Source organism: Phycodurus eques, chromosome 11 (assembly GCF_024500275.1).
Source record: "Phycodurus eques isolate BA_2022a chromosome 11, UOR_Pequ_1.1, whole genome shotgun sequence".
NCBI classification, from domain to species: domain Eukaryota; kingdom Metazoa; phylum Chordata; class Actinopteri; order Syngnathiformes; family Syngnathidae; genus Phycodurus; species Phycodurus eques.
In genome coordinates this window covers 12181458-12207393 of record NC_084535.1, presented here as the reverse complement: position 1 = coordinate 12207393, position 25936 = coordinate 12181458, and the positions used below count along the sequence as shown (strand labels likewise).

General features: G+C 40.5%; 1 protein-coding gene across 1 annotated transcript; it reads left to right on the top strand.

The window, feature by feature from the left end:
• Window positions 1-2985: 2985 nt before the first annotated feature.
• On the top strand, window positions 2986-25162 carry LOC133409931 (metal transporter CNNM1). Its single transcript, XM_061690534.1, has 10 exons — window positions 2986-4443; window positions 9445-9588; window positions 11817-11957; window positions 12892-13061; window positions 14257-14356; window positions 15854-15996; window positions 16075-16318; window positions 17633-17737; window positions 18782-18883; window positions 20098-25162. The coding sequence occupies exons 1-10, from the start codon at window positions 3054-3056 to the stop codon at window positions 20175-20177; spliced, it is 2619 nt and encodes an 872-aa protein (XP_061546518.1). The 5' UTR covers window positions 2986-3053; the 3' UTR covers window positions 20178-25162.
• Window positions 25163-25936: the final 774 nt, after the last annotated feature.

Sequence of the window (25936 nt, the reverse complement as noted above, 5' to 3'; positions counted from 1 at the left end):
CAGTTGTTTATTTTTATTTCCCTCTTAAATATATAAATGTGTGTGTGTGTGTGTGTGTGTGTGTGTGTGTGTGTGTGTTCCACTACAAGTATGTAACAGTAATTTCCCATGGTCACATAAACTACCTGGCACTCTCATGGTTAAATTGTAGTTTTATCGTCATTATTATATTGCAGCCTATACCGTAATTGTATTGTGTGGTGTGTTTTATGGTTGTAATTTAATACATTGACTCAGGAAACATATTGGCATTGTAGCGTCGCTAAAACAGCTCAGCACTGTATACAGTGTATGCATTCACATTATGTCAGCACGATTGGAATACTATTTAATAGTGTATGATTTGGTATTCGTATTTCTGTTAAAGTTTAGTGGATGTACGCGGAGGTATTTACTTCCCCTCCACAACGTATGAACTCGATGTGATTCCATTGCTCAGCCTGTGTTCTTTTGAATGCAGAAAAAGTGACACGCACATAAATATGACGATTTTAGCATGCGGGGAAGGGGCGCACATCCGAGCGTCTCCACAGGCGGTCAGCGCTCCTTTTGGGGTCATGCACGCATGTGTCGCACATGAGCGAGAAAAGAAGCATGAGAAACAGAAAAGGCCGATTAAACAACAGGTTAAACTCACTTACAAAACCTTTCCGAGATTTGGCACGTAAAAAAAAAGATTGTCGTTGATAGTTGTTGACGTTTGAGCTTTTACGCGCGAGCATAGCACATTTAAAAAAAAATGAGAAGGGTGACTATTGAATTGAGGTTTTAGTCTTATTCTTCAAATTAGGTTAAATGGCAATTTAGTTTTGCGTTCTCATTTGCACCCATTGCGTCAACTAGTTTACATCTGGTTTCTTAAGTACCCTTAAAAGAATAATATTACGCTCAAGCTTCGGCATGAGTAACGCTGTTTGAAGTTAAATGAGACTCTTTGTCACATTTAACTTCAAACAATGTTTGAAAAACTGGTGTGAATCTTTGACAAACACAATGTTTGTCATCGTAGAGGTAGCTATATTAAGATGTGTGTGTTTTTTTTAAAATTGTTTTTTAATTATTTTTTTTACAAACAGTACCTCATTCAAGTCTGTGTGTTCATTTTACGCTTTGCAGTGGTTGGTATGTGCGCCGAAGCTGTGATTTTTACGCACGAGGCAGTATATTTAATGCTACTCAACATAATCCAAAGACATTTATTGGACTTTCAAACACACGGCAAATATAGGACTATTCTTAAAATCTAATTAAAGCTGTTTTAAAGGAGATCAAAATCAGAATCTCTAGTTTCTCTTAACAAAAACCTGGTTTTGAGTTCTTTTTAGATCATAAGCAACACAATTGAACTGAATGAATGTGGATTTTTCTTTGTTTATTATTTGTTTGAAAAAACATTATTTGTCTGATGTTCGATTGTTTTTGTTTTTGTATATCCACAGTATTACAATTGTCTTGACACAGCAATTAGTCGTATAAGCACTGTTTTTAAACGATACAAAACTTTTAGTTCGATGGTCGTTTTGTGTGTGTGTTATTATTATTATTATTATTTTTTATTATTTTTGCAAGTGACTGGTTAGGGACAGCTGTGTGTACGGCCGGCGGTGTGTGTGCGTGCGTGTGTGTGTGTGTGTGTGTGTGTGTGTGTGTTATATATATATATATATATATATATATATATATATACATCAAACTAATGCAAATGTTTAATAGGTTTATTTTTAGGTCAGAATCAGAATCAGAATCATCTTTATTTGCCAAGTATGTCCAAAACACACAAGGAATTTGGTAGTGTGTTTCGTCCATGTGTCGTGCATATACAACCTTAAATAAGAATTAAAATATGAAAGTTTGAAAAAGTTTATCAAGTAAATGTTTTAGTATAGAGTGTGTGTACTTCGCCTATATTGAAAATTAAAGCTTGACTAATCATTTTAAATGTGAACAAATTGCTAAAACCTTGTAAAGCACATCATTAAAATACAATCTTATGATACTAAATCCTGATTAAATGTTTGCAAAGAAAATGTTCCATCGGTTTAGTGAGTGATTAAATTCGCCAGTATACAGGACATATAAAAACTTGAAACACTGATAAAAAACGAAAAATAATATATATTTTCTTTCAGTGTCATTATTCTTGAAAAAGTTTAGGTTTTTTTTCTTTCGTTTTTTTATTTGCCTTGGTGATTGTTTGTGCTTTTTAGAAGCCTTTGTATACAGTGTTTGTAGTGTTGATGTTCACATTTAAAATCCTGGAATACATTTTAAAAATAGGGAAAAGTGGACACAAGTTTATATAGCAAATGTTTCACAGGTTTTGTGTGTAATCTAATTCGCCTACCGAAACAGTGCATGTCAAAACTTAAGTAATGATTAAAATGTGAAATAAGAAACGTTTCATTTGTTTATTTGTGTGCATGTAATTTATTTCGCCTATTACATGGTTGGGATTTTAAAGTGTTGATTTTAAAGTGTTTTAGTACATAAGCACTTCTCCCTCACTTGTACTTAAGTACCTGTACTTGTTGTCAATACCCTGTACTTATATTTAAGCACTTCCTCCTTCACTAGTACTTCAGGACGACGGTCGTGGGATGCAGAAAGCCGACGCTTGACTGACGTTGAAATCGAAGCGGCTTTGGTTGAAATAGTTGACAATGATGACATCTGGTGGTTGATTTGAGCACAACGTGCAGACAGTTTTACTGTTTTTTTTTGGGGGGGGGGGGATATTTGATTAGATAATACTACTACTACAATTACTACTACTACTACAAATAATAATAATTATTATTATTCCTGCGTTCTTATTAATGACTCGTGACGTGAATTTGACAAGCTGTGGCTCATACGGCCGGCATGCCCCCTGATTCTATTTTTAGCAAGTGGCAGAAAGCGAAGGAGACGTCACGCGGCGTGTCATTGATATTTAAAGGCCGCCGAGCACGCTCCCCGTATGACATACCCACGGCTGCGCTCCGTGGATATGCGGCTCCATCTGCAAACCACGTGACCCGGCCTGTCCCCACCCCCCACGTCCTTCGTTCGGCATGATGGCTGCGGATGCTGCTCCCTGCCGCATCCTGCATCCTATCCTCCTCCTCCTCCTCCTCTCGTGGGTCGCAGCTCCCGTCGCGGCTCTGCTCGGCGTCAGGCCCGAGGACACCCAAAGCGGCGAGCTGTCCGTGCAGGATGGCGTCCTGAGAGCCAGGGAGGGAACTCGCTTCGTGTTGAGGGTTTACTACACGGAGCATCCCCGCGTGAACCGGAGCGGGGCGGCCGACGTGGTGGCCGCTGCACCGTGGATCGCCTTCATCGAGGAGCCGGACCGGGATGCGGCTCGCTCCAGGGGGAACCCGTGCGAGGAGGAGAGTGCCCGCAGTTCTGACATTGAGCTACTGGGCTCGTTCAAATCCGCCTCTAGCCACAACTCGGTTCTGGTGGAGCTTCTCGCCAAGCACCTGCGCCGTGGCGAGGCGGTCAAGTACTACTCCATGTGCGCCTTCGACGGCGTCAAATGGGAACACTTGGACACCAGAGACTTTTGGTTAGCGGTGGTGGAGAGACCCGCCGAGGCGGATGCGTGGCTGCAAGCCGGTGTGTCGGTGCTGCTGCTGGGGCTCTCCGCACTGTGCAGTGGGCTCAACATCAGCATGTTGGCGCTGGACCCCGTGGAGCTGCGGGTCCTGCAGAACAGCGGCACCGAGAAGGAGCAGAAGTACGCACGGAAGATCGAGTCCGTGCGTAAACACGGCAACTACATCCTGTGCACCGTGGTGCTGGGGAACGTCCTCACCAACACTTGCTTCGTGGTCTGGATGTGTCAGATTTTGGGAATGACCGCCCTTTCCACCGCATCCTGCACTTTGGGAATTTTCTTCATAGGGGAGATCCTGCCTCATTCCGTCGCGTCCCGGCACAGCCTCGCCATCGCGTCCAAGACTCTGTGCGCCACCCGGCTCCTCATGCTCCTCTTCCTGCCCATCGCCTACCCGGTCTCCAAGATCCTGGACTTCCTGCTCCACCAGGAGATCTCCAGCTTCTACACTCGGGAGAAGCTGGTGGCCATGTTGCGCGTCACTGACCCGTACCACGACCTGGTCAAGGAGGAGCTCAACATCATCCAAGGGGCTCTGGAGCTGAGGACCAAGACGGTGGAGGACGTGCTCACCCCTCTGTCCGACTGCTACATGCTGTCCTCGGACGCCGCGTTGGACTTTGGCACCGTGTCCGACGTGATGCAGAGCGGCTTCACGAGGATCCCGGTGTACGAGAACGAGCGCTCCAACATCGTGGACATCCTGTTCGTGAAGGACCTGGCTTTCGTGGACCCGGACGACTGCACCCCGCTCAAGACCATCACCGAGTTCTACAAGCGCCCCATGCACTGCGTGTTCAACGACACCAAGCTGGACGTGATGCTGGAGGAATTCAAAAGAGGTAATTGAACACCTGGGGTGACTCTTGTTCCTCTTGGAAGAATCCCAAGGCGCTAGACTATTAGGAAGGCGGTACTGCTCGCTTTTAATGCGCCAGATGCTCTGCTTCCCATTCTGGAGCTCTCACCACCTATGGTGTGAGGAGCCTTTGAAGTGTGCGCGCGTAGTTAAAAACACACCCCAAAACAAGAGAAGTCCTCGGTTAAGCTCATTCCGTTGGATCACAGTAGGCCGTGGCAATGAAGAGCCTTTCATCCCCACAGAGAAGGCCAGATGTGCAATCTGAAACAGTATGTGGTTCAAGCAGGGGTTATGGGGCCCACCAACATGAGGGAATAGGATTTTTTATTTTTTTTGCAGGGGATCAATCAATATCTAAGAGATTTGGCACTTGTGCTCATTAGGGTCGCGGGTCAGATGAAGCCTATCCCAACTGACTCAGATCAATCGCAGGGCACAAATAGTCAAACAACTATTCACACTCACATTCACACCAACGGACAATTTAGAACACTTCTCACACTGATGGAAGGTACAGTCAATAAGTAATCATGATAACATTATGACTTATTTTACTGAAGTATAAATGCTTTCCCCTCACTGACAACTAAAGCAGGGTCCACGCATACAGATAATCGGGCCTAATTTGACCCCGATTCCCCCCTTGTTGAGGCAAAGCTCCTCGCGGTTGTAGCATCGTGGACAAACGGCGAAAAAGTCCAAAAGCTTTCCGATATTCTCCACTAAATAAAATATCACGACTAAAATAGTGCAAACGGTTCAGCACCACGCAAAAAGAACAAGAGGGTGGAAAGTACAAATAAATGAGACAACGGAGTTGTTGTAAATGGGCTGATGATTCACAGGCGTACACAACAATAATAATATTCTCCACCAAAAAAATGTCACAGCAAAAACACTGTAAATAGCGCTAAAAGGTTTAACATGACACCAATAAAGACTAAATGGTCAAAAAGGGAAGTACAAATGAAGGAGAAAGTTAGCACCTATCAATCACATTGGTATTTTTTTTATTGATTTGGTTACAGGAAGTTAAAAATGACAGGCAATTTTGCTATTAGGCTATCAAGTAGAATGGGGCCAGTGAAAGCTTCAGCTGGCTGATTATTATGTGAAGGGAGACATGTTGACTTTGGGGAGAGGATCATAATAAATGACATTGTCACTTTACAGGTCAAGAGGTCCATTGCTTCATCCCGCTCAGGATAATGACAGATTGCTCTCGGTCTGGTGACCCACGGGCTCTCAGGTCTGACTATCAAGAGCTTTGTTTTTGTTTTTGTTTTTTTTAATCCTCCAGTCTGTGGCTGGTTGCCATTCAAGCTGGCAGAGCAATCATGAAAAATTCATCTCCAACCTTTTTCCTTTCCTGTCTGGCAGCTTCCTTCATACTTTGATGAATTAGAGGGTCCCAATGCTCAGGCAGCCCTGCTGTGGGAACGTCACACTGGGATTACTGGGGTCGGTTTTACAGCGGTAGAGAGGGGGTAAATGTCACGAGCAAAGTCTGCCCACAAATGCACACTCAATGGACGATTCATTAGGTACATCTGCACAATGTAATAAGATCCGATACAAGGGTTGTATCAACAATACTGCCTTTACAAAGTTAATAATGCTAACTTTTGATTGACAGGTTGTAGTCTAGTAGTAGTTTAGGATATCTGGAGGTTTAATTGAAGCCTGTTCTAAGGCCACTTAGATCAAATTTATTATCTCTAATTCATTTAATAGGCCGATGAGGAGAGACCAATATGGGCTCAATACTAAATCCCCATATTTTACTTCAAGACATTTTGCAATAATGTATAGAATATACAATTTACAATTTTGTATTTTGGCATAACGGGTATATCCATGCCCCTCTGTTCTGATATCCATTGTTCTAAAATAATCACACATTAACTACAAATGTGTCAAACATTTTACAACTATTTTTAAAGAAAATAATTATTGTTTCTGTGGCATTGTTAAGACATTTGAATAGTGGATTTAAAGATTTTGTGTCATTTGTAATAATCATAAGGCCCTAATTTTGGAAAATCAAATGCAAGACTTTGTAATGATCCGCGGACACCATCATAGGACAAGGGACCATATTCGGGAGACCAATGATTCTCCTTGTACCACTAGTGGCACATGGGCTCCCTCTAGTGTCTCACGAGAATCACTGCCCAAGCACAGTTCGGTTGTATTTAACTTTTTAGTACAATACATTTGCATGTAATCTTGTTAGTTTTTAAAACGCTCATTGAGGTAACATTTCTATTTAACTTAACTGCAATACAATTTTATTGAAGAATTATTTGAGTTAAAAAAAACATTTTCCTATATTTAAATTCAGTCAGTGTTAATGTTTAAACTGGGAATAATATCACAATGGCTAACAATAATATTAAATATACTGTACTTTTTTGTTCTCGCTTTTTATGAACACTTAGGTGTAGGACCCGACTGTATTTTTATCAGTCATAATGGAAGTAGAGTACTTGAAGAGCTAAGCATTTATTTAAAGTGGTATGTGGTGTAAAAAAAAAAAAAAGGAAAACTACTGCAGTGGTTTTCCTTTTTTATTTTTTCTGTTTCAAATTGTTAAATAAAGTATCCGAAACATGAGCAACATAAGATTAAAAAAATACAGTGCAATCACAATAATATGCTTGGTGTGAAAGTATGAGCTGACCAATAAGATATTTCAATTGCAGGATTTTTGGCTGAGCTCTTCTACGCGATGCCATTAGAGGCGTACCTAATGTTGTGGCTGCCGAGTAAAGTGATGGCACATGGTGCTCAAAATCCAGTATCTGCAAAAAACATACAAACAAACACAGCGATTGCATTATGAGTGACAGTGAACATACACACGTTGCTCACACAACAATGCATCATGGGAGGGGAGTTCTGAAAACTGGTGGAGCAGAACGAGTTGCTAAAGAGACATTCACATTCGACCCAGGATCACTCGGGGGATTTGTATGTGTGTGCTTCTGTGTGCGTGTGTGTGCGTGCTTGTGTGTGTGTGCGTGTGCGCGCGTTGTTCTGCAAGGTATTATGTAACACATGAGTGATGTAATGCAGTGCTCAGGCACATCAGCAGCTACAGTATGAGGGCACATCTACGCCTGACTCACCTGAGCCTTTTGGACAGGATGACATCATCACCTCAGATAAATTCACGTTGACTTAAAGCAGCCTGTCAATCAGCAAGTTTGTTCCAGATTTATATACTGTATATAATAGATTTTTTTTGCATCAGTCCCTCTGTGGTTTGATTTGTCTTAAGAATTGAATGGCAGGACTATCCAAATGCTAGGTCGTTTGTAGTTCACAGGCTGCAGATTGACCACCCCTGCTCGAGGGGATTCAAATGTTTGATCCCTCACCAGTGACTGTCCTACATCTCGTATGAACTGGCTCAGTGGAGGTTGGATATGTGCCTGTGTCTGTACTGACAACTTGTTAGATAACCTATTTGCACACCATACACCCAAAAAAATATTTACTTATTTATTTTTTGTGCTGCACGTTTTGACTATCGTGCGCGTTCAATGCTTTGAATATATTAACCTAATGGTGTCACATTGCTTTTTGGTGGTCTTTAAACACAGAGGTGGCAGATGCAGTCATCCCCAGACTGATTGTGTAATGCTTTACGTAAGGGCAGCCAAATCTTCCCGGCGTGCCAAAGTATCTCCGGGCTAATCCCTCAAATACCCAGTGACGTATTGTTAAAGTCATAGAAGGCATGAAGAAATTGAAGGAATATGATGTGCAAACTCGCACATGCGATACGGTTCCTGGCTTTTTAGCTGTATTAATGCTCATTTTCATTTTGACTGCACACATCAAGTTGCAGGCTTATTCTTACAGTGTAGCATGACAGCATCTTCTTATGAGAATTTAGTAGGAAATTGTACAAAAATATTCAGTGGTATAATAGATATGTAACTGCAACCTCTAAAGTCAATCTGGACGTTGTTTTTTTGAAACGTTTTGTGGAAAAACACAACTCTAAAATTGCACAAGACCTCAAAGTACAAGTCTTCATATGAAAATATTACTTAAAATGTTATGATGGTGACAGTTTAACCCTGAAATGAATACATTTTAAAGTGATATTTGCAGCATTTCATAAATATTAGGTTAATTAATACGAATAATAATCCATCCATCCATCCGTTTTCTATACTGCTTATCCATTCATGTATATACTGTACATTGAGAACAATAGTGGACATAAAATTTATCCCTGTGGCATTCTCCATTTGGACAGCGATTGGGTTTAACCCCATTAACCTTTACAATACTACTACTACTACTAATAATAATAATCAAATTTCTGTACCGCTTTATCCTCACAAGGATGCATGCTGGAGCCTATCCCAGCTATCTTCGGGCAAGAGGCGGGGTACACGCTGAGCTGGTCGCCAGCCAATCGCAGCTCACATATAAACAAACAACCATTCGCACACACATTCACACCTAATGGCAATTTAGAGTCTTCAATCGACCTGCTTTGCATTTTTTTGGGACGTGGGAGGAAACCGGAGTGCCCGGAGAAAACCCACGCAGGCACGGGGAGAACATGCAAACTCCATACAGGTGGGGCCGGGATTTGAACCACGGTCCTCCGAACTGTGAGGCAGAAGTGCTAACCAGTCGCCCACCGTCATTATTATTATTATTATTATTATTATTAAATCCGGCCTAGTTTGCCCGCTCCAGCTTCAAAGGTTCCACTGTAATTGGATAAAGTGAGCATCATGGAAATATCTCGATATTTTGCTCTTATAATACAGAGTGGTGGCTCTTCATAATGTTCATCGTTAAAAATTTGCCTATTTCTGCCAAGTAAATCAAAATCGTCAGCAATGTGGTCTGTTTTCTCATGGGTTAATCTTACTAAATTCTGGTAAGAACAGGCTTGCGCAGCTTTCAACTACTAATAAAATGTACACGTAATCTTTTGTGGTCAACGCAGGCAAATCCCACCTGGCTGTGGTGCAGCGGGTTAACAATGAGGGTGAGGGAGACCCTTTCTATGAGGTGATGGGCATCGTCACCCTGGAGGACGTCATTGAAGAGATCATCAAGTCTGAGATTGTGGACGAGACAGATCTTTATAGTACGTATATATGACGGGGGGAAAAAACAGCATAGTCCTGCAGCTGTGCCGCAATAGCAAACTGGAACAGAGGTATGACAAATTAGTCCAGTATCCAACTGCATATAAAGGACATTTACCAGAACAGGCTGCTATCTGACATCAGATAATAATGTCTTTATTTTTAGACTTAGTGAAGCAGCATGCGATTCATTATCCGAGGCTATCTTTGTACGCTATGTTGTGAGTACAGTGGTGCCTTGACTTCCATTACCATCCATCCATTTTCTGAGCAGCTTCTCTTCACTAGGGTCGCGGGCGTGCTGGAGCCTACCCCAGCTATCATCGGGCAGGCGGCGGGGTACACCCTGAACTGGTTGCCAGCCAATCGCAGGGCACATACAAACAAACAACCATTCCCACTCACATTCACACCTACGGGCAATTTAGAGTTGTCAATTAACCTACCATGCATGTTTTTGGGATGTGGGAGGAAACCGGAGTACTCAGAGAAAACCCACGCAGGCACGGGGAGAACATGCAAACTCCACACAGGTGTGGCCGGGGATTGGACCCCGCTACTCAAAACTGTGAGGCAGACCAGTCGGCCACCTTGCCGCGACTTCCATTACCACGCTCGTAAAAAAAAAAAATTCAATTAGAATGAATGGACATGGCGGCACGGTGGACAACTGGTTAGCACATCTGCCTCATAGTTCTGAGGACCGGGGTTCAAATCCCGGCCTCGCCTGTGTGGAGTTTGCATGTTCTCCCCGTGGCTGTGTGGGTTTTCTCCGGGTACTCCAGTTTCCTCCCACATCCCCAAAACAAGCACGGTAGGTTAATTGAAGACTCTAAATTTCCCCGAGGTGTGAATGTGAGTCCGAATGGTTGTTTGTTTATATGTGCCCTGCGATTGGCTGGCGACCAGTTCAGGGTGTTTCCTGCCTCCCACCCGAAGTTAGCTGGGATAGGCTCCAGCACGCCCGTGACCCTCGTGAGGATAAGCGGTACAGAAAATGGATGGATGGATGGATGGATGGATGGATGAATGGAAATGTATTCTATTCCAGGCCCACGTTGGCCTTTGGTGTGTGTGCCTTGGCCACCAGGTGGAAGTATAACAGACATACAGAAAAAAATGAAGAGTTTCCCAATACGGTCACTCAGTAAACTGCAGAAATTGTATTATTTTTTTATTTTTTCATAGAGGATGAAGAATATATGCTGGTGAGTATTGTTATATTGTCTGTCCACATGTGTTGGTCCCGCTTGTGTTCACGTATCCATTGCTTAAAGGATTATAACACTGCAATATCGATGCTATTCCGTAGCCCAGCTTTTCATTGTGTGTTAGCATGAGGTTAGTGGACTTTCCTAAGGCAGTTATGTGATTATTTGAAATACAGGTGTAATTCTTTTTGTTTTCTGTTGAGTTTGACAGTAAATTTGAACTGGGAGTGGCAATAAGCGAGACACCTCTTCTTTTTTTTTTTATTTGCCAAACTGCGGCTTGTTGTGAATTGAGGTGAGTTGAGTTCCTCCTTCACATATAGGCATTTACGAGTATACAAAATCCTCAGACAGATGCGTCCTGTCAAAAAAATGCCTGGTACAAGAATACAAATAATATTTTGATGTGGCAACGTGAAGAGATTTTCAGTTTGCTACAGCAGGATGTCACTAAAAGGGGAGGGTGAAACAATATTTCCTGTACTATTTATGGATGTTAGCAGATTTTATGAATAATTCATAGCGTAGTCACTCACCTCATTAATGTATTGATCCCACGCACTCACCCCTTTTTTCCACAGCTCCTACTTATGCATAATGAAATAAGTGAAATCACCATAATCCTTTAATTGCCTGGAATAGAAATGTCAATCTCCCATGTACTTTCTTTCTATATATGTGCCACCATTTCGGGGAAAAAAAAGAAATCTGTCTAGTTGCACATTGTGTGTCGGTGCAAATTCAGTAATTATACATACAGTGCAGTACACAGTATAGAGGAGTTTATCTCTTTATGGCACCAGCTGTTACTGCAGCAGTTATGATTCATCTGAGGAATTTAATATATTAAATACCTTCACATCTGCAGAGGATTAGTCTATTTATCAATCAGATATGCATGCGGATACTCCAATGCAATCCGTGGCTCTATAGAATCCCATGACTAACATCTATTTAATGTGAGCAAAAAGAGAAAATATGTTTAAGTAACTGGCTTCACCGTGTGTGTTTGGCAGCTGATAATAGGACCAAAAGACGGGTATCGCACCACGAAAGGAAACAGCAAGACTTTTCCATCTTCAAAGTGGCAGAAAATGAGCTGAATGTGAAGATCTCACCCCAGTTGTTGCTGGCAACACATCGCTTCTTGGCTACAGGTAGGTCTGCATCATGTGTTCCAATGAGGACCTGTGGAATTGCCCATACAGTGGATTGACAACATTTCCCAAGGTCAAAATTCTGAATTAGAGCCAGGTTTTTAGGTAAAAGCACACCTTTAAAGTTGCACAAAACATCAGAGTTCAAAACACACTTCACATTCGGTCAACATATCGAGTAAGACCCCAGTTCAGTGGCCATCAAAGGAATAACTATTTGATTGTTTGAATTTTTCTTTGGAAATGGGCCAAAATATCCACATCAACACTTGCTGGTACTCGGTTAAAGATGGGACAGAGAAAAAGGGGACAACAAACAGCATTAACAAAAGATAATGAGATAAACAACAACAGCTGGCAGTATTTGGTTTGGGAGCGGACAGAAAGAAAGAAAAGGGAGAACAAACATGAATAACAAATGACATTAATAGCAATAAAATACAACAATGACAAAAACATCTTATGTGGTTTGAGAGGGGACCAACAGAATGGAACAAAAGATTAAAGAGTAATTAAAAAAAAAGAACAATAACAACAGCACTTGCTAGAATTAACAATAACGACAGCACTTGCTGTTACTTGGTTTGGGAGGGGACAGACAGAAATAAAACAAAAAAAGCAATAACAAAAGACAACAAAAGCAGGAATAAGACAGGCAAATCTATATGATTTGGTACAGGATCGACAGAAAGAAAAGAGAGAAAGAATGACAACAAAGGCAACATTAGCCACAACAACTGTTGATACATGGTTTGTGAAAAGAGAAAGGAAAGAATACACAGCAATAACAAAAGACAATGACAGCAACCACAACAGTTGCTACTACTGTATGTGCTTTGAGGTGCAACAGAGAGAAGATAGAACAAAAAGCAATTAAGTTTTTTCCTTCACCCTGTCATATTGCTGTATGTGCGTTTATGTCTCCGACTGTCAGAGGTGGAGCCGTTTAGGCCGTGTCACCTGTCAGAGAAGATCCTGCTCCGTCTCATCAAACATCCCAGCGTGGTGCAAGAACTCAAATTCAATCCCAAGAACAAACACGCTGCTCAGCACTACCTCTTCCAGAGGAACAAACCCGTTGACTACTTTGTCCTCATCCTGCAGGTGAAAAACTGACATGCTGAATTTTGTAGAAAATCATTCAAATTAAATGTCTCAAATAGCTTTGTTGTTTTCAAGACCTTTTTCACAGTTCTGATCAAGTAACAGCCTATTTGCTCAAATTGTAGACATCCCTTTAACAGTGTTTCCCAAACCTGTTCCAGACTCCCAAAAATGACCCCAAAAAATTCCAGTGTCCTTTTGATTAATGTTTTTTTTTTTTTAAACTAGCACTCTATATTTTACACTTTATACACATAATAGTAATGGAAATTAAATGGAATTATTTTTATTTATTTATTTTTAACTTTCTCCATCAATGCATATAGTGCTGCTCATTCTGGTGTGTGCGCCTATAAATAAATATAAATTGTACTAGAGACTGAGCTCCTCGCTTGGGTTCTTAGTATGGCAGTAATTAGTTGTTCTTCGCAGAGGATAAAGAATTCATACCTGTGAGTATTGTTATATTATATCTCTATATGTGTTGCTTCACCATTTGTGTTCAGATATCCATTGCTTAAAGTGTAACAACACCACAACAAAGATGCTATTTTTTTGCCCGTGGGCCCTAAGGTGAAAAAAAAAGATTCTATTTTGGTGTGAATTTGGATGAAGGTCACTTTTTTCATTTTGATGATTTGGGTCACTATGTGATCATGTCACTTCCCATTTGTTACTCAAACAAACAAAGAACTGGCCTGGTAATTAAAAGACATCTTTTCAGTAGTTTGGCCATGGCAGAATTCTGCATTCCACTTAGTGACATTGTAGTTTTATCCGATCTTTATCCTACAACCAATCTAATGTCGGACGAACATTTCACATAGTATTGTACCTCTTAAAGATGGCAAACACGCTGCACTGACAATATTATATTACAAGAACAATTTAGATCATGATCATCTCTTATTATTTATTATTATTATTATTATTATTATACTTATTATTTATTTTTTAAGCAAAGCATTGTATTATATGACTCAAAAAGTTAGGGATATTTGGCTTTTGTGTGAAACTTCAGGATGAACCTAAAATGCACTATAACCTTTGCATAGAAACTTGATTTGACCTTCTCAAATGCAAATCCTTGTGTTCAATATTGCATGCACAGTGTTGATTCAATATTTCCTGCGTGGGATGTTCAATTGAATTGTGGGTCGGGACATTATGAGTGAACAAAGTGCTGACATTGCAGGGACGGGTGGAGGTAGAAATCGGAAAGGAGGCCCTCCGCTTTGAAAATGGCGCATTTTCCTACTACGGCATGCCAGCCCTCATCCCGCCCCTGCCAATCGGTAAGAACATCCATGAAAAAAAGTCAATACATGTCGGGGGGAGGGAGGGGGGGGGCGGTGAATCAACGTGAGCTAATGGCTGTGTTGACGGCAGCTACAGGGAGCAATGATAATCAGGGGAAATAATTGACAGCTAAATCGCCCCAAGTTAAGTGTGCACCGGAGCAGCGGCTGTGGGAAGAAAGTAATTAAAAAGATGAGCTTGAGAGTGAATTTCCCAGTGGAAGAACAAAACCTGGCTCGGATTATGTGAGCTAAGAGTGCCGAGCAAGCCGAAAGGTTCTCAGTCCATATAATGTGCACTTTCTGTCTTCCAGTCTGTGTGTGTGCATATTTTGCATTTCAGTTGTAGACTTATAGCAATTCCAAAATGTCATTTTAATATCTCTTCATCCAAAGATTACGACAGTACAAAAGTCAGTAGTTCAGAAACTGCACAACTATAAAAACTCACTTGAGTGCATACTTTTTCAAAAGCTGCTCTTTCGATCTTTGACTGTGGAAAGAAAAATAGCACAGAAAGGGTTTTTGTAATTAACTCGTGTAACCATTAACACCCGGTTTGTTAAGAAGTATATTAAAATGTTCCCATAGGAGGGCCGCACGGTATTGTAGTGGTTAGCATGTTTGCCTCACAGTCATAAATTCCTGGGTTTAAATCTTAACTCCAGTCCTCCTGTGTGGAGTTCTCTCCATGCTTACGTGGGTTTTCTCTGAGTAGTCGGACTTCCTACCACATTCCCAAAAACATGCATTGAAGACTCTAAAATGCCTAAAGGTGTCAAATGTAAATGTGAATTGTTGTTTGACTATATGAGCCCTGTGAGGCTGCGATTGACTGGTGACTGGTCCAGGGTCTGCTGGGATAGGCGCCATCTCACCCGCTGCAGTGGCATTAACGGTAAAGGCAGCTTTTGTGACAAAGAAGGACTGCTTGTAAAGGAACAAAAACAAAAAGGAACACTTAAAACACAAAGATGCATTTTTGTTAGTTTTCCTGGAATTGGTATATTAAGCAATAGGAGAAAAAGCCTATGAATCCAAATATGTAATTAGCATCTTCAGAAAACATGTTGCAAAGCATGAAACTTCATTTCAGACACCGAATGGTAAAGACATTTTGGCATTAAAAGTTTGAAAAAGATTCATTTAGAATTGTTTTTTCTTAGAAACAATGATGACCTTTTGATGGATAACAACAGCCAATAATTCAAATACTCATATCAGTAATATTAATCTGTTTCCAAAAGGAAATTCAGTGTGCCATGTCAGTGTCATTATTGATAAAATGATATGAAAATGACCCACAAGCGGTATAGAAAATCGATGGATGGATTTTTGTCCAGCGTGGCAATTGTGCAGGATCTCTTTTTGAAATTGGCTTGTGTCTTGCCCTGTGTTATTTGTCTTTGTTATTTGCCCTGTGTCTTTAATAATATTCTTGTGCATTGTCTTTTCCACACGTTCCGACTGTGTTTTTCCTGATTTTCTGTGCAGGTCAGAGGTACAGCTCTCGAAGTAGTGGTCTGAACCAATCAGACTCACTGCTGAGTGGTGGCAGTATTGGTCAGCTCTCAGCGGGAGGGCTCTACTTACCGGACTACTCGGTCCGACAGCTCACAGACCTGCAAATCATCAAGGTGACTAACATAAACTCACGCTCATTAAGCACGCAACATTGAATCTTTTCAAAAAGCCGTCCGTGACGCTTCCCTCAGATCATCAGGACGCACTACCAAAACGCCCTGACGGCCATGCGGATGGACAGCTCCCCGCAGACACCGGACCCGGTGGACGCAGACGCTAAAGGGAGGCCGCCCGTCGCAGAGGCGCGCTCCCACAGCATCGCCCTCCCCGTCACCAGCACCCACACCCGCCTGGGACTGGCACGCCTCGCTCAGCTGCATCCCCACGCAGGCCTGCGCAACACCTCCTGGCTCAATGAGAGAAATCGTATAGTTCGTAAGTGGTGGAGGCTTTATGTGAGTCTTTGGTGGCATGAACGGGAACCAATTATTGATGACAGTGGCACCTTGAGATATGAGTTCAATTCATTCTGTGACCGCGCTTCTAACTCAAAACACTCTTTTTCCATTGAAATGAACGGCAATGCCCTTAATCCGTTACAGCTTCCCTCACTGTACTATATAAGACATACAGTAATGGCAAAATTAAATAGATTTTAAAAGAATCAAACAGTTTTGGTCACACTGCATCAATTGAAAGGCCATTGTGCTGCTATTTCTGATATGCCTGCCTTGGCCACCTGGGGACAGTATAAGACCGATAGACAGATATAATGTTCATTGCGACGTCTTAACACCAGCTCATCAGTACTGCACTGATATTAATTGCTCTTAGCAGACAATATATTATATTGTTTTTCTACGTGTTGCTGCACCGTTTGTGTTCAATTCGTGGTTAGAGCACTGCAACATAGATGCTAATTAGCATTAGTATTAAGCTCGTGGACTGAAAGGCTATACTATCATCCATCCATCCATTTTCCGTACCGCTTAATATATATATATATATATATATATATATATATATATATATATATATATATATATATATATATATATATATATATATATATATATATATATATATATATATATATATATACACCAACATTTTTCTTGTCCTATTTAGCTCTAGGAGGTGGGCAAAATATTAGATTCCACGCAGCTCTACACCACAGCAAACTACAATCACAATTTTAAAAAAATTGCGAAATTAAATAGCTATTTGACAGTGTCAATCAAAACTGAGGTTTATTATGTAATGTAAGGGCAGATTTGTTGATGCAGCTCTTGCATTGAATCTAATATTGTTGTGGCCAGTGCGTGTGTATATTTAGAAAGGCATCTGAAATCCCAGTTTAATTATCTTTCACAATACCATAAGGTATTCACAGATAAAGCATCTGATGAAGTCAAAGTCCCATTATGACTCATCTCCCAAAACTCAACAAACGTGCAGGCATCGAGCAATCTGCTTTTTTTTAGGCTTAAAGGATTTCCCACAAACCATCTGTACTCTGCTGTGTGAGCTTTGTGTCAGTAAGAAAATATCAGCAGATGGTTCAACTGCTTGTCAATAATAGAGACTAATGTCATGGCGAGTCATAATACAAAGTCACATTGCACTAACTAAAACCACTCCCAGTTAAATCAACAAACTTGACATACTGTACAATCATTTACCATAAAGGGTCCTGAAAAACTGATCAATAGTCTTGGTTGGTGCTGTCTGTTGCCTTTCTCCCCACAGGCAGCAAATCAGATGGCCAGCGGAGTCCCAACGACACCGTGTTCCTCCGCATGGATGAGATTCCCTACATCCAAGAGGATCGACCAGAGAATTATGGAGAAAACGGTCAGTCAGGATTGTTAAATAAAATTGGCTATTTGAATAACTGAATACATATCATCTCTGCACCAAGTCATTCTTCAATATAAAATTGTGCTTTGATTCCTTCATAACATTAAATTAGGGGTATCAGGAAGTACACTTCAACCCTTTAAAAACAGAAACTACAGTATTTTGCTTCAGCTGGAAGTGTGTCCTTAGTCATGGTGGAGACCAGGGAATTATGAACAGTTTCATATAACAGTCAGTGTTAGCACAAAACCTCCGCTCTTCTGCTAAAAATGAGGGAGAAAAATGTCAGAAAAAGCTTGTTAATCATAGGCACTTTAACACATTCAACGCTATTGACGGCTTTAGAAGTCAAATATCCATGTTAACTGGGAAGGCTGGCAGTGAATGAGTTAAATGGTGGCAGGTGTGTGCTGATTCCCGTTTAAAGTTCCTCTCAACAGGCCAAAAAAATGTAAATTTGTAAATTTGACACATCATAGAAAGAGCCGTAGAGTTAACAAGCCGGGCTCTGAATTAATGGATTAAACGCAATAAAAAAAAAAAATAATTATGTGAAATTGGACATCAAAATTGGCAAGAATTGAGACACTCTTTCAGCTTCCAGATATTGTGGGCCTGTTACTGAGAGCTCTTAAAATCCCGGATTCCCAGACCTTTCAGCTATTCATGGAATACCAGTAGGCTACTTCCTTCAGTCAAATAGTACATTTGATATTTTTGCATCACTTGTGCCAGTTAATGTAATGTAATACTGTTTGTTATTTTTATATTTATTTGTATCTACTTTTTTATTTTTTTTAATGAGCATGTATTCATATTTTATGGTATTATTATTTAATTTGATCCCATATTATACTATTTCTTTAAAATCTCAGAAAATACAACTGCTTGAAGTTGTTTCACATGGATGTATATATATATACAGTATGTGTATATATATATGTATATATATATATATATATATAATATATATATATATATATATATATATATAAAACTTAAATTAATACTATTCTACTTTTTTGTGTCTTCTTTCAGACGTGCCTACAGACTCTCAGCCATCCACCTCTCCGTATATCAGCTCTCGCTCTCTGTCCAGCTCAGAGGAGAACGTCGGGAAGAAGCTCCTACGCAAATTGAGTGAGTGAGACATCTGCCTTGAACACATAAAGCGTTGCGCGTGTCTACTCTAAATGGTTGTGTCAGACATGGCAACTGTGCCTGCCGTAGCTTAGCAACAGATGATGGGTTACTGTGATGGTTATTTACAGACGCTTAGCTCCCTGTTGGCTCCGGAATGAAATGACTCATTAAATTATTTTTCATTTGGTTCAAGGCATATTGTAGTTTAGTGTGGTGTTTGAGGCAATGTAAACGGGAGCAATGGCGTCTTACTGTTTCACATGCAAGTTTTATTTCACAAAGATTTCCAGCACTGAAGCTGGTTCTTTTGTCAGAATACAAATAACTCATTGTACCCCATGTGTTTGGAAGACTTTGTTATGGTTTGATGAAACAAAGGTTGAACCTTTTGGCCCTAATTCCAAAAAATATGTTTGGTGCAACACGACACTGCTCATCACCAAAAGAACAGCATACCGACAGTGTTTTGGGTCTGTTTTTCTTCAGCTGGAACTGGGGCATTAGTCAAGGTGGAGTGAAATAATAAACAGTTCCAAGTAGCAGTCAGTGTTAGCACAAAATATTGAGTCTTTTGCTACAAAGAAAAAAAAAAATAAAAAAATAAAAGGAAAATCCTACTCGAACATCTGAGCCTTGTGTGGTGTTAATCAGAGACATTTTGAATGGTGGCAGGTGTGTGCCCGACTCCCATCACTTTAAATGTTGTTTGTAAATTCTGAACATAGCCACATTCCCAGTCACAAGAGGGTGTGCACACTTGTGCAACCACATTATTTTAGTTGTCTATTTCACTTCCCTCTCATAAAGATTTTTTTTTTTCAATTGAGTTGTACAAGTTATAGGTCACATTAATGGTGGAAAACCTCTGAAATTATGTATTTTGGTCACATTTTTAAAAAATTCTTTACCACCCAAAAATTGCATTCGAACAGGGGTGTACAGACTTTTTATATACAATCTAAATGTTGGTGAAAAAGATCAAGAAAAAGCAACATGCGCAGACAGTTGCTGAAGTGAAGTCTCCTGGGTGAGTTAGTTAGATTGCGAATTGTTCACCCTTGGGTGCGTTTGACTTCAGATGTTCCACACATTTAGTTTAGGTTCATAGTTAATTGAAAATAATGCAATAGAAAGAATGGCTTATCCCGGTGGGATCTCACCACCAGCCCCCCCCCCCCCACTAAATGTCAACATGTTGTCCTTGTTTCCAGGTAACAAGAGGAGGAAAAAGTCTCGGGATGGAGAGAGGAGCTTAGAGGAAGGTCTGGAGCAGCCTCCAGTGACAAGCTAGCACACCTCTTATTTATTTTTACCTTCCCTCTCTAACCATCCCCGTCTCATAGACTCCCTCGATGCCCCGGCAGCTCCCTCCAGGAGCTGTTATCGTCATGTGCTGTAGTTACCAGTGCTCTCAGGTCTCCACGGATATTCTGTCCTTAATCTGCCTCCCTGCACACCTTCTGTGATTGAGTTCAAAAGGGAACGATGCGAGGGGGAAAATGGAACTTGAGGTAAAAATTCCCAATAGCAATATATTGGCTTAATCGGCCTTAGGTGATGGTTCAATTCCTTAGTGGGAACTAAAGCCTCTTATACGACTTTCACACTGAGTTGGTGCCAGTGCCGGTTGGGTATGTGTGTTAGCGCCAGACTTTTCTGACATAAAATGTCCTTAAAAGAACTCGAACAAAAATGTTTTGGTTTTTTGGGGGCAGGCTGGAACGCATTACAGTAATAGCATTTCCATTCATTTTAATGGGGAAAGATGATTTGAATTATAAGCGTGGTCACGGAGCAAATTAAACTCACATTTAAAGGCACCACTGTAGATGGGTTCTTTCACACCTTTTTAAACCCCTTCCCTCCTTATCCAGCATCTGGACATAATCGTCCTGAAAGGAATGTGCCCTTTTTTTAGATGCAAATGAACTGCTGACGCTGGACCCGAAGAAGCTGGTCTCCTCTGTTGTACCATGTGTTTGTGTAAAGGCTGTTTTGTCTCTCCAATGTAGAGGTCAATGCCACTCCTCACTGCTGCATTGCGCAGCATAAACAACATTGTTGAGTGTGCTTCTCGGGATTTTGTCCTGAGGGTGAACCAGCTTTTGTTTGAGGGTATTTGTGGGTTTGAAATGCATCAGTATGTTATATTTGGAGTTTCTCTGACAAACCAGCAACATAAGGGACTATCACATTCATTCCTCAGGTTTGGCTGAGACAAAGGCTGAGTTAGGATAACCACAGTTAGCAACAGCTTTCCTGATGTGTGTCTGCTCCTTTGTTATTCCATTGTCAGGCAAGGAATCTTCTTTTCTCTGTCGTCAAAAAGGTTCTGATAACCCGTAACTTGTGTTCTAGTGGGTGATGGGAGTCAGTGGGAATTGAAACAGGTCTTTGCGGTACGAAAAGAGATCCAAACCAGCACGGGTACCACCTCAGTGTGAAAGTGGTATCATTTAAGGCATAAAGTGTCACTAGTAGAGCTTATATCTAACTATGGCATCAGTCATCTCAGGCAGAGCCTGTTCTTGTGACCATTTAGTAGAATATACAAAAAAAAAACATATGGATTCTAGTATGACAAAATTTCAGTGTGGAAAAACTATACTAAAATAATGGCATATAACAGCCTTTTGAAAAAAAAAATGTTTACAATCAGCAAAAGAGCGTATCACATTCCGCATTGTTCCATATTGTTATCAGGCGGTTTGCAACTGGAATTGTTGGCCAAACTCGTGTCATAATGGTGCCATCTACTGCCAATGCACAAAGAAAAAGAAGAAGAAGAAGAAGAAAAAGAAAAAGCCACTGTCTGTACAGACCAGAGCACATTTTTTACAGCAGATTAAATAATAATAATAATAAAAATAAGAGCCATATTCTCCTGAACTTGAACAACAGCTAATTTTAACTCCCGCAGACTTAAGAGGGTCTTGCACAGGTTTCAAAAGGAGCCTTTTTTTTTTTTACCTGTTTGTTTTTATATGATACTTACCAAACAGGACATGAAAAACAGCAATATCTACAGTTGGTTGATTTCATTTAGCATCAGATACTACTTCTACTACTACTAATTATGTCAATGCATGTTTTCTGCAAACACTGTTTTCTGTGCTTGTGTAGCTTCACATGAACTGATAATACTATTGTGTTGCCATACTAATAATAGTGCAATAAGACAATTCTATGCTACTTGAAACATAGTGGAACCTCTAAAGTCGAAGGCCCTCCAATGTCGTACAATTCAGAATTTGACACATTTTATGAAAAATGTGCTTGTTAAGTGACACAGAACCAGAATGTATAAGAATGTTGCAAAATAAGATCGGCAAGGCTCTGAATCTAAACTTAGAATTCATCCATTCTTTTTTTGTGTGTGTGTTCTCATGAGGGCTGCAGCTGAGATGGAGCCTATCCCAAATGACTTTGGGCAAGAGGTGGTGTACATATTGGACTGGTCACCAGCCAATCACAGCGCTCTTATAGACAAACAAGCATTCATACTCACATTCAAACCTACGGACAATTTACTCTGACATGCATGTTTTTGCAATATGGAAGAAGCTGGAGTACGTGGAGTAAAGAGAATATTCAAACTCCACACAGGAAGGAAGCAGCCAAGATTCGAACACCGAACCTGCCCCCCGAACTGTAAACACTATTTCGCCGTGCTGCTGACTTTTAAAATCTTCCTGACAAATTATCCATAAAATTGCCCATTGGTGTGAATGTGAGTGCCAATGCCTGTTTGTCGCTATTGAAAATGCATGGACGGTTTTACAATGGCGACAGTTTGACTCCTCTGTGGGAATTCTTTTTCAAAGTACCCCCCAAAAATCAAAGCATCCCAGAATGGATTGTGTTCAACCTTAGAGGTTCCACTGTATTACATTTTACACATTCACAATGTCCATGAAAAAAAATCCACTTTTCAAAGGCTCTTGCATAAATGTCATCCATCCAAAATAATGTATCGATTTTTGTAAGCATGATGTGCATAAGTCCAAATGTTGACAAGGGACATTAGTTCATAATGGCATCTGTTTTGATAAAAACATCAATATTTGGCAATAGTTTCATCAAAACATATCACGACAGGAAGTATTGCAATAATATTTTGTAACTCTACTTCTTAAAACACATCACTGAAGCTGCCTACAAATCAACTAACAATAAGCTAAAAGTGTTTCGGGATGTCTTAAGACGATTAAGCAAAGAGGCATTATTTGCATGTTTGTTTGCTGCCTATAAAGTAGGAATGTCCCCTTTAGAGAACCCTGCTGTCCATATGCATGCTGGGGCAGGGGCGGTGCATGAGTATAGCATTACTGCACTAACTTCTCCCCAAAACAGACTCCCTCAAATCTTATGCTACTGTCACTCGTGTGTGTGTTCCTCAGAAAAAAAAAAGTAAAAAGTGTTCCTTTAAACGGCAGCTTTAAGTTGCTGTGACATATGGAGATGGAAACTTGTGAGTACAGATGAGGCTGCCAGAGGCCTTTGAATACTTACACAAGGACATTAAAAGCCATTACTTTGTATCATCAGCAAAGGGAGTTATTCAACTCACTTTCTAATGAGTGGATCCGCTCTGGGAGACACTTTAAAGTTGGATCAATATGAGAGAAAAGCAATATGACGCACACACTGACGTCAAGCCTCTTTTAAACACATGCCACAGCCTGAAAAGGGTAGAAAGTACAAAGGATAATGCACTGCTCAGCACATGGAGCACACCGCTCTATATACACTAACAAAAAAGGGAACTAATTTCGATATGACTCATTGACATATTTTATCATTTTGTCGCTGTCAGGCAGAATCCTCGCATCTCCAAAATCACTATTATCCAGGAAATCAAAAAAGGCCATCTTGCTTGAGTTATTAAACACTGCATTGTTCGAGTTAGTATTACACAGTACCTCATAATGCTATCATATACTGTTGCGCACCAACATCAACACACTACCACCCAAAATCATGAATCGCTAATTTAATTCTTTAAAAAAAAAGTTTTAGCTGTCATTAAATACATTGATGGGCACCAGCTGCCCACATCAATCTGCACTCACTCTAAGCCCCTGAACAGACGAAAAGTCTTAAATAAATGACAAAAGCAAATTACTGTGGTTACATCATCTTCCCAATCTCTTTTTTAAGGTCTTAGAGCCATGAATGATGCAATAAATAAAACGAAACAGTATATTAGGTGGAGATGAATCTGGACATACTTAACAGTACATTCATGGCTAAAAAGTTCCTTCTGCACCAAAGCCTTATCGGGATCAAAAACAGGCTGACTCAAATGGCTCTAACAGCACTATTTCCACTCATGTGTTGTATAAAAACATTCACACTTTTCAATTATGAGGCGACATAATGCGCACGGCTCCCACAGAGTGAGGGAAGAGGCTCAAAGAGTTTAAGCATTCAAGAGTTAATACATTTGTTCTCAAGCTATTTTCAACAGTTTAAATTAGTTTATAACGCATAAAAATAAGGGACGCGAAGGGACAGACCAATAGTATCAATTTGTGAAAAAATATGAAATTGAGGCGGCACGTTGGAGACTGGTTAGAGCATCTGCCTCACAGTTCTGAGGACCGGGGTTCAACCCCCAGCCTCGCTTGTGTGGAGTTTGCATGTTCTCCCCGTGCCTGTGTGGGTTTTCTCCGTGCACTCCGGTTTCCTCCCACATCCCCAAAACATCCGTGATAGGTTAATTGACAACTCTAAATTGCCCGTAGGTGTGAATGTGAGTGTGAATGGTTGTTTGTTTCTATGCGCCCTGCGATTGGCTGGCAACCAGTTCAGGGTGTACCCCGCCTCCTGCCCGATGATAGCTGGGATAGGCTCCAGCACGCCCGCAACCCTTGTGAGGAGAAGCGGCTCAGAAAATGGATGGATGGATGGATATGAAATTAACCATATTTGGACATATAAGGTTTCTGTCTGACAGCACATTTGTATTATGTCGTGTAAGTAACCCAAAGATAAGAAACTGGACAAACCTAACATACAGTATATGTGAACAAAATAATTTATTATAGAGAACAAAATATGCTACTTTGTTGCTTTATTTATTTTTATTTACCATTAATACTGATCTGTTGTATGTTTATTTTCTTGTAACATTTTGTAATTTGGTTGATTATGTATGCAAGTACTGAAATATTATAGGAAATGTAACAAACCTAATATATTTAAAGAAAATAAATTATATGATACATTATGAACAATAACATTGTACTATTTTGGTCTTTTAATTTTTTTTATTCTAGGTACGTGTATTTTTTATTTACCATTCACACTAACTATCTGTATGTTTATTTTCTGGTCATATTTTGCAATCTGGATGGTTATGTTCTTTAAGTTATCCAAAGATAAGAAAACTACAAAACAAAAATGTAAAATAGTATATTATGAACATACATAACATTTCCATATGCTGTTTTGTTTTTATTTTATTTTTACTTTACCCATAATGCTAAACTGCTGCCAAGTTATTTACTTCTTGTAATTTGCAAAATATTGAACCTGCCCAAATATGATAAGAAACTTATCTAAAATATTGAATTCTAATGAATGCATTATAAACAAACAAATATTGTGGTCCCTTTTTTTATTTATTATTATTTTATATTTAACCATTAAGGCGGCACGGTGGACGACTGGTTAGTGCGTCAGCCTCACAGGTCTGAGGACCCGGGTTCAATCCCCGGCCCCGCCTGTGTGGAGTTTGTATGTTCTCCCCGTGCCTGCGTGGGTTTTCTCCGGGCACTCCGGTTTCCTCCCACATCCCAAAAACATGCATTAATTGGAGACTCTAAATTGTCCGTAGGTGGGAATGTGAGTGCACATGGTTGTTTGTTTGTATGTGCCCTGCGATTGGCTGGCACCCAGTTCAGGGTGTACCCCGCCTCCTGCCCGATGACAGCTGGGATAGACTCCAGCACGCCCGCGACCCTAGTGAGGAGAAGGGGCTCAGAAAATGGATGGATGGATTTAACCATAAATGCTAAACCAGCATCGATTTAGTCATTTCTTTCC